The sequence below is a fragment of the Helicoverpa armigera genome, chromosome 14 (genome assembly GCF_030705265.1).
Source record: "Helicoverpa armigera isolate CAAS_96S chromosome 14, ASM3070526v1, whole genome shotgun sequence".
Taxonomy (NCBI): Eukaryota; Metazoa; Arthropoda; class Insecta; order Lepidoptera; family Noctuidae; genus Helicoverpa; species Helicoverpa armigera.
Genome location: NC_087133.1, coordinates 1,418,775 through 1,428,994, shown reverse-complemented (window position 1 = coordinate 1,428,994; position 10,220 = coordinate 1,418,775). Strand labels below are relative to the sequence as shown.

At 36.0% G+C, this 10,220-nt stretch overlaps 1 protein-coding gene across 1 annotated transcript; it reads left to right on the top strand.

Annotated features, from left to right (window-relative positions):
- The first annotated feature begins 2,557 nt into the window (after positions 1 to 2,557).
- Positions 2,558 to 10,166, top strand: LOC110371578 (uncharacterized). Its single transcript, XM_049836986.2, has 10 exons — positions 2,558 to 2,743; positions 5,562 to 5,723; positions 6,104 to 6,266; positions 6,500 to 6,621; positions 6,951 to 7,195; positions 7,820 to 7,971; positions 8,342 to 8,471; positions 8,710 to 8,999; positions 9,312 to 9,439; positions 9,786 to 10,166. Exons 1-10 carry the CDS (start codon positions 2,677 to 2,679, stop codon positions 9,902 to 9,904), a joined length of 1,578 nt encoding a protein of 525 aa, XP_049692943.2. The 5' UTR covers positions 2,558 to 2,676; the 3' UTR covers positions 9,905 to 10,166.
- The last annotated feature ends 54 nt before the right edge of the window (positions 10,167 to 10,220 follow it).

The window sequence follows — 10,220 nt, the reverse complement described above, 5'->3', positions numbered from 1 at the left end:
TATTTAATCACGAGTTGAATTTTATCTCGTTTGGAAACAGATGTTTCGCCGATTTAAATTATCTTGCGATAGGTATCTGTAATTTCGGGACTGTTTTCAATAAATGTTTTCAGGATAGTAGGTATAGGTAAATGAGACATAGATAGGTATTTATACCACAGATAGGTATTTATACTTATCTTAAGTGCCTGATATGTTTATACGTGGCTTTATGTACATATTATGCGTGGACTCTCAATCGCGATATCTCACGAATGATAACTTTAAGGAAAACATAGTAGGACCAAATTTTAAGATTTACAACTTGGTCTTTTTATCGTTTTTATAAAGCTTACCGTTTTCGAAAAAAAAACATCGAACCTTGACTTTTGACCGCGAATAACTTTTGAAGCACATTGGTATCGATGAGGACTTTTCAAACTTAATTGGAATGGGAAGCCCAAGCTCTCCACCAATTTGGCTTTTCGGGAATTTTGATTATTTCCAATGTCTATATTGACCGGACGATTACAGAAGTCGGTTGAAAACGACGTAAAAATCTTTGACTATGGTAACAAAAGTGCATGAGTGCATTGACGTCTCAAAACTCCTTTAGATACCTAGATAGATAGATAGAATATTCTTTATTGTACACATAACACAAATAAAGATACCAAAAATAAAATACAAGTAGTAGACGAGTACAATAGACGCTCTTATCAATAAAAGCGATCTCTTCCAGACAACCTTTGGATGGAGTCGATCTGTAAGGAAAAAGATAACAAAGTCTTTTAAATCTTTTTTTCCGTGGGAACTACTGCCCTTACAGGGATAACATATCGGGAAGCTTGTTTCCAACAGTGATCCAGTAGCTTTTCAGTTTATCCATACAAACAAACAAAAATATTTTTTCCTCTTTACAATATTAGTATCAAGAAGTGTAGAAAGGAATTAAATAACATATACATATGTGTATTTATTATGATGCTACAATCACACTCAATTCACACCGAAATAAATTTTTTATTCGACGTAATTTTGGCTTAGATTTACGCACGGGATTTACGTATGCTCTTTCTTACCTCAGCTGCATAGGTAGGTACTTACACACAAAGAGCTTTGCATATATTGTCTTCCTTTGCAAATTATGTACCTTTAGATATGGGAAGATTATATTATGGGAAGAATTATACATTTTATATGTCCATCTGATTATATTTATACTGATGATTTACATAGAGCCGATAATACATACTTAGATAATTAATTTAACAGTCCCATCAGAATACAATTAAGGTATTCACAATCACGTCAATAGAATGTAAACTTTACAGTGTACAGTCGACTTCGCATCTTTGTTACACTGTATTGCAAATGGCGCGCATCACAACAACTCGAGTGCAACAAAAGGGGAACACACAAGCAAAAAATAAATAGGTAAGTACGGATATCCGACACACGAATGATTCAGTGTTTCGATAACAATTGCATAGTAAGTCAGAACAAGTGATTTTTCACTATTTTTTATCAAACGTGACTTTACATTTCTAGTGATAGTTACACATTTGGCTTTCCCAAAAATATTATTGTGGATTTCCGCAAATAAAGAATTTTTGTTTATGTACAATATAGTTATCGATATGAGCTGGTTATTCATTGAATGATTTATTAATGTGATTAATAATGAGTATTAGGTACAATTTGGATCATTGGAAAATCCAACTTCCGAAACTACGACGTTGCCATTTCATTATTTTTTTTGGGACTGGATTAAACCGGTTACGAAAAACATGATCTTTTTAAACCTATTAAACTTTTTTTGTTAAATTGGTAGCAATAAAATAGAGAGAGTTTCTTCCACGTTCGCGTTTTAATTTAAGAATTTGTTTTACAATTAAGTAACACGATAAACTACTTACCAAATACATTAATTAATGTTGGAAACACAAAGAATACTTTACATACAAAATACCTTACATTCTAACGCGAAAGTATGTATGTAAGTTTGTTATTTTTCAAAAATTACTGAATGGATATTTATGAACCTTGGCACTATGTACCTTACTTACACGAGACCCCGAAAGACGTGGCAGGAAGACCCAGACACCTGGGACTAACAAGACGGGAGAGAACAATTTAAAGATCTGTGGATTCTGGGGATGTAGAAATGAAACTTGGCGTCTTTGCCCATTCGTGAGATATTTACGAGCTATAAAAATAATTCAGTTATGCTCGTAGGAAAAGATAATTTATTCCCAATAGATGAATAAGTTAAGGCCATTTTTAAGTTAGACCATATTATGCGGCGAAAATACAAAAAAAATACTTTTACCCTATCTACTTAAATTCGTATATTAAGTACATACGTCCTCCCATTTTGGAAGACCAGTGGAAAATGTCTCATTGACTGTGTGCGGAACTTCGAGAGTCATACGACGCGATTCCCACGTGGTTTTCCTTTCCTATCAGTGTTTGGCTGATTAACAACAAACTATATTTAAAGCGAGCGCCGTTTCCGAGCACTCACTGCGGTTTTCCTGTCTTCAGTCTCTCACTCGTATTCAAAACTTTTTAGAGTATTAAAAAAAAGTTATGCAAAATTAAAAAAGTTATACAATTTTTTTTCGCAAAAAGCGCGGGACAATAATTTGAATTTCTAAAATTAAAAATTGAAGGATTGAGATTTGAATTTGTAAAATGACATTCACTATAGGGGATGGAGTCTCAAAGAAAAGTACTTTCGACGAGGCATTGGACCTCACTGGTGAGTATTTTTTTTTTATTAGCATGGTACGCTTAAAAAATGGAGCCTGACTAAAATAATCATCCATAGAAGTTAAAGTAGCTAGGCACTTAATTAAAAAATAACCGGGCCCAAGGTGTGCAATGCTAATCTAACGATTTTTTTTTTCAACTGAAATTATAACATGATGCCTTAAAACACACGTGCCTTTAAGTTATCTATAAAAAAAATAATACTTACCAAACCACTAAAGCTTTATTAAGTCCTGGACGGAACTACTTCCTCATTCTCACTATCTTTATATCTAATGTTATATTGCGCCATTATTAACATAAGCTACTGAACTACTAAACAAACTCGATAACCAGTCTTCACCAGACTAGACGTTTTATCTTACAATCGTACGATGTACGATCAGACGTGTAGAGATAAGAGATGTGTGCCCAGTTCCAAGCTAATTTTTATCGAGTCATCACCATCATTTATGATCTAACTTTTATTAAGGCTATCCATCAAGGGTATGACTTGCAATTCGGCATCATCAGATTTGTAGGGAACGGAGTAGGTCAAAAGCATTCTTCTTCTTAACGTCTATCCCGTCTTGTGACGGGGTCCGCTTTCCTTATGTTCTTCTTCCACTTCACTCTATCGAGGAAATCTTCTACTTCGCTCTATCCAGGACATATTCCACTTCGAGTTCGCAGATTTTCATGTCTATCTTTACGACACTCAACTACCGCAGTTTTGGCCTACCTCTACGCTCTCGATATACCCGGATATGCGAAAGTTTCGCATTGCCGATGTACTCGGGTGGTCTCCTTTTTACATGTCCGTATCCATCAGAGCCGTTTTTCTTGTATTTTGTCATTGGCATTGTAATATTTGAATCTCCTTCTTTTGTTTAAGGGCCTACCTAGAAATCTTGTACCTAATGTTTTCTTCTAATGTCAATGGTGCAGCTCCTACTATTTCTGCCTATTGTGTGCGAACCTTCAACTTCCTCAACAGTCACAACCACCTTCTTTTATTTCTAAGAAATGATAGGTCTGTAAACAAACTCTCCTTCTATCCTTCGAACTTCGTTACCACGATGTTTTAAGTGTTCTTGAAGGTACCTCCCCTGTTCTCTCCCCGTTACCATGCAATAAGTCGTCTCTTGATTCCTCTCTTGACATTTGAACCTTCGAGCAATAATTTTCCATTAATTTATAATGCTTTGGAACGGATCACGTTATCCATTGATCTCTGTAGACAATGACTCTATTCTATAGTCTATAGAATAACGGATTGGAGCCACTTGCACTGTTACTGTACGTACGCACGTGCTTGTCGGTCAGTGTCAACACGTTTCACACGTGGATAAAATCACGACTTTCTACTGAAGAATACAGTATTTCATGAAAGATCTTAATACTAAACAATACACGTCATATAAGTAGTACGACCGCACGCAGTTTGACCCGCGTCTTTGCCTTCGCTCGACTTTATATAAAGAAACTTATCGTTACCATATATTTATCGTTATCGTATATTTTTTCAAGTGGTGTTTCAGTTGTCTATAAGATTAGAGAGTACAAACAAACAAATAAACTCTTCAGTTTTATAATACCTACTAGCTTCCGCCCGCGTAGAGTTCGGTTATATCGCGATTCCAAGAGAATTCTTCAAAATTCCGGGATAAAACTATCCTATGTTCTTTCTCTAGGTCAACTCTATCTCTGTACCAAATTTTATTAAAATCAGTTCAATGGTTTAGACGTGAAAGCGTAACAGACAGACAGAGTTAGTTTCCCATATTACCTAGTAGAGATTAGTAAATTCAGCAATAGATCAACAAATGGGGAGACTTGATAGAAAGGCTGCTCGATTCTGCTAGTTTCGTTATTTTGTCTATTCATTGTTACGCTAGATCAAATATTTAAACTAATGACACTACTCAGACGACACTAAAATCTTCCACAGTATTTAAAACGCCCTGACGAGATCCCAATGTTAATATTTGAGAGCCAAACGAACGCAAATTGTTGTCAATTGTTACGTACAAATTAATGTCAATTCAGAGTCAGGGTATAGTATATTATCTACGACCTCGATGGCGCAATGGTCACCATGCCGGACTGCCGAACCTGAGGTCCCGGGTTCGATTCCCGGTTCGATCGACATGTGTGTGATGAGCATGTTTGTTGGCCGTGGTCTGGGTGTTACAATATGTATTTATCAATATGTATATACATATGTAGCTATATGTAGATTATCAGTTGTGTTAGCACCCATAACACAAGTTAATTAATAACTTACCATGGGGCTAACCGACCGTGTGTGAAAATGTGTCCAGGCATTATGTCCAGGCATTATTTATCTACTAGCTGTGCCGGCGATATCACTAGCCTATGGCTTCCGCAATACATGCGACATATCGCACGATTTTCTTTTGTTTGCCAGAATTGGGGTTATCAAATAGGTTCCTACAACTTTTTTTAAATGCGTTTGATAAGTAGCTCCAGACCTAACGCGGAAGTATTTTGTCACTTGTTTAGTTTTTAGCTGATATTTAGATAATTCATGCATTTCAATTACGTCCCGAAATTCGAACTTCTATCTCTCCTATAAATCTGTAACAAAAATAGTAATATAAGTACAGCCGGCAGGAAAATTTCCCATATAACGATAACAAAATAATGTCTAGATTAGAAAACAGAATAATAATTACAAATTAAAAAACTCGCTAAACTCGGCTACTTTTATCGCGAAATGTATTGCAATATTCCGAAATTTTATTTTTGGACTTTAGTTACTGACCGAAATATTAATATGTATTTGTGATGCTACTCGTTACCAGGTTTCGGCAAATACAATGTGGGCATGCTGATAACCTGCTGTTTCCTGATCGTGGCGATGTACATGGACATCTTCGGCATCTCCGTGGTGTTGCCAGCTGTGGCCTGCGACATGTCTCTGGACACCATGCAACAAGGGTTGCTGTCTGCTATACCGCTTATAGGTAAGTGGTTAAAGAGGTTGGTTAATATTTCTGCCGGCCAAAGGTTCGAGAAAGGAGGTCGATACATAGTATACTATCGGAAAAGAATCTGGCCTTCATGGGGACCATAGTATCAATGGAATTACATAAGGGAGTATTAATTAATTAGTAATTACGGAAGTAAATAGGAAAATATGTAATGGGAGAACATTTGGTGAAATATTTAAACATAGGGGTAGTACATAAGGGAACATGTAAGCGGTGTACCTACCTAAATAAATAAGGGAGTAGATAAGGAAGCATGTACGGGTAACACATAAGGGTGCACATAAAAGAGTCTATAAAGGTGTTTATTAGAAAGTAGGTACATAAGACATAATCTTCCATGTTCTGTTTTCCAGGTGTAATAATCTCCTCATATGTATGGGGTCTATGCGCAGACACTATAGGTCGGAGGACCACACTATTGATAGCCATGCCAGTGGGTTTCGCCCTCAGCTTAGCAGCAACCATGGCTCCTAACTTCACACTGCTGGCCACTCTCAAGTTACTTTCAGTTTCATTGTGAGTGAATATTTTATTTTTAAAACTTGAATGCATCGAAAATCGATCCTATTATGTGAAAAAAAAAAACTACCATTGTTAACAGCGTTACTTAAAGTATGGCAATACTGGGCAAAACCCCGCCACATTTTCGAAACAAAACTGTCCCTTTTATTTTTTAGCTATAGAAGCGTATAGAAGTATTTTTTGATCGTTATAAAGTTATGGTTAACCTAAATTATTTGTGTTTACAGCTCATCAGCTGCAAACGCGGCAGCCTTCGTGCTGTTAGCGGAAAGTGTGCCCAGCAGGCATCGCAGTAGATTTATGTTCCTTATGGCCAGCGCCACAATGGTCGTGCAGTTATTGATTTGCTGTAAGTCGATTCATTTTACTGCCTTTTTTTTTTGGGAAATCGTCAAATTATCCCCCCGGCGTCCTCCGCTGTGAGGAAGTGTCAGACTTTTACCGACTATAATCCACACTGTTCTTTCTGAAGCCCTTTAAATACCTGGACCCCGATACCTCTTTTTGAGCACTTTAACTTTTTTCCCTGACAAAAGAGGATGTCAGTTTTTGTTTTTCATTGTTTTGATGGAGAAGGTCACATTTATATTAATCCCTGTTTGTAAAAAACTACCGGACATATTTTTTTACTTAATTAATTTTCATCTAAATAAAATAACAATCTATTACTTTTTACAGCATTTGCCATACCGTTATTCTCGCTATCCTTCAGCTACGAGATATCCTGGCTTGGCGTAGCATACACACCCTGGAGGTCGCTGATGCAAGCCATCTGCTTGCCGAGTGCTTTAGGAATCGTATGCACTATATTCCTACAAGAAAGTCCCAAATTCTTACTCAGTAAAGACAGACATGATGAGGCTTTGGAAGTTTTGAAATCGATACACAAGAGCAACACTGGATCTAAGAAGGGTGGTTATTCTGTAAGTATCGTTATTATCTTAATGTCTACTTATAAATGAGTCTGCGTACCTACATGGGAAGAAATATCTGAATCTTATTAATATCAATAAATATTAATGATTATCTCGAGCAAATCAGAAGTAAATACTGTTCGATATTACCTTTAACAAGTGCACTATACTTATTTATACCTATATGAATCTTGAATGCTATGACTGTTCCTTACGTACATTAATTAATCTTTATTGATGCCTTGATTTATTGGAATACATGATTAACGTTATGACGAAAAATCTTTGAGTCACACGAATGGTTTTTTTCATTAATCACGACGCAAATAAACTTTATTCCTGATACGAGGTATAAACAAACAAGCGGTTCTCACAATGTCAATCACATCAAGTGATTGATGAAAAGAACAAATCTAAGCTATACAATGTTTTGGGGTAGTGTAGCCTATTAAATAGTTACGTTTTATTTGCTCTATTTTTAATGATAACGTAACAATTCATGATAATAGAAACAAACTAAGAAAACGTCACTCGTCAGATACCTAGATAAAGGCAAAGAATAGCAAGGTAAACACAGATACGTAGACACTTAGATAAATAACCTACCCTACTGATTTTCATGTTAATTTCTAGGTAATGTCTGTTTATTTGGATGAGTCCCGTGCTAATAGTACAGAGACTTCTTTGATGAAGAAAATGTGGAACCAAACCGCTCCTCTCTTCAAACCTCCACTATTGAAGAACTCGATCATACTCTACTATTTACTTCTAACAGCTTACATGACGTAAGTTATATTTATCTGTCATCTAATTTGTTACATTTAAAATATCTTTATCTCAAACTATGACGTCCAAAAGTATTTCTAATGTAAATACACGTAATGTGACCTCTTTTCTCACATTTTCTTCTATTCTACTAATTTGTTTTGTACACTGGCAACTTCATTTCGGGACTTTTGTTCTTGAAAGAACATGTCAAGCCGCTCCAATCTTTAAAATTTTCCCAATCCACATACAACCTTATACTTTAGCGGTAAAGTAGATTTTTTTCGCAGATTGTAATAGTTTGACGTGCTGGCCGTGTCTGAGCCTAAATATCTTTAGTTTAGTCTTTTAATGTGTTGGGAAATAAAAAATATTGTTATGTATTTCCAGATCAACGGGCTTTACAATGTGGGTGCCAACCATGACAAACGCATACTTTGCTGACGGAGACAGTTCAAATCATTATGGCAGCACATTTTGCGAAGTGGCTAGTCAGAGTGCAAGTGGATCTAATAGCACTGTAAGTTAAATAGAAATTTTTTATCTTTGCCATTGTTTAAATAAAATTGAAAAAAAAAAACAATTTTAAAATAATTGTAGTTTTCGAAAAAGATGAGACTCAACGTTGACTACGTTTCTGAAAAAAAACATAACGAAATCAAATAATACAAATGTAATGAAATATAGTTTAGTGTCTATCCTAATAATACCTTGTCACTTACATTCAAAACCTGACATTAGCTTTATTTATTTTCTAGGCATCAACAGAATGCACAGGCACTATTGAGAAAAAAGCGCTCTACGCTACATTGACATACTCCTTAGTATCAACCATCATAATGATAACACTCTCGTTCCTCGTGGGCCCTCTAGGAAAGAAGAAACTAACTCTGGCAGTGTTCGTCGTATCATCCCTCTGTGGAGTGATGCTACTGTACGTGAAAGTACCAATGCTTAGCATAGCATTGTTTTTCATGTTCTTATATGTCGCGCAGATTTTGGGCAACGTTAATACTTATTTGGTTGAATTGAATCCTACACATTTGAGGTGAGTGGTTTTCTTATGTTCATCATAACAATCGAGTCTGGCTACAGCTATTTTTTAAAACAAGCATTTATTTATTTACAATAAGGCTTCTTTACAGTAAGGCTTTCTTGCTAACACTTTTTATCTTGTTGACAAAGAAAGAGTCAGCAATAGATTTAAGGAAGCTTTAACTTTAATGGAGCTTTGTGCAACTGACGGTTTAAGAAGTACTTAAAATGTAAAGGCAAAAATTTAAATGTGGTTAATTGACACTGTAAAAAGTAAAGAATTGAAATTGCAATGTTTTATTAACTCTAATTATTATAATTACAGAGGTATGGCGACGTGCTTGTCGGTGGTGGTAGCCAGAGGGTCTGGTTTCTTCAGCGTGCAGATCATCGCCAGCCTCCTAGGAAACCACTGCACGCCCATGCTGTATGGATATGTCGCTTTAGTTATGTGTAAGTAAAAAATATTGTATAGTCCACGTCCGGTTTGGAATGTAAATAAAATAAAAAAAAAATCATCGTACTAATCGTACCATCGTAATAAGTACGAAATTATGTTTAGACTTGTTTTTTTTTTAATAAATCAGTAGGACAAAGACGCAAAATGTGCAAAAACGGTTTCGAATATATTATACTAGCTTCTGCCAGCGGTTTCACCCGCATCCCGTGGAAACCTCTGCACAAACCCGGATAAAAAATAGCCTATAGCCTTCCTCGATAAATGGGTTCACGACAAAAACAAAGTAGTTATAAATATGTAGCATGAAATATGAAATTCATGTAAATACTTTTGTTTCAGCTGGATTCTTTGTTGCAACCCTCCTGCCACCAGATGCGAAACCAAAAATTAACGAGAATGTGGTAGCACAAAACGAAGAAGCTGCAGACCCTGAGATACCTAAAGAATTAAATAAATAAGAATATAATATTTTACAAAACGTAGGAAAAAGAGTTGTGAAATTGAATGGAGACTGGAGACTGTAAACTCATTAGTTTTAAGTTCCTGATGCGGTCTGTAGGTACGAGGATAGTCTAGTACGAAGGCAGAAATTCTTACAACCAGTTTTACCAAGGCGTATCGGATTGCCGGGGAAACTGGGTTGAGGATATCGGATAGGCAGCTCCATCGCTCCATGTAAAACAGCCGGTTAAACTGGAGGCCGAACCCTACATAGGAAACAGCAAAGCAGATGATACTGTTTCTTCCTATTAAATAATAATATAAGATGGTATC

What these genes read in the sequence shown, in the direction of transcription:
- LOC110371578 (XM_049836986.2), top strand. Translation starts at nt 2,677, where the DNA reads ATGACATTCACTATAGGGGATGGAGTCTCAAAGAAAAGTACTTTCGAC. An exon ending in AAGTTACTTTCAGTTTCATT is followed by an intron (nt 6,267 to 6,499) that starts GTGAGTGAATAT and finishes TTGTGTTTACAG; the next exon opens with CTCATCAGCTGCAAACGCGG. An exon ending in CGTGCAGTTATTGATTTGCT is followed by an intron (nt 6,622 to 6,950) that starts GTAAGTCGATTC and finishes TACTTTTTACAG; the next exon opens with CATTTGCCATACCGTTATTC.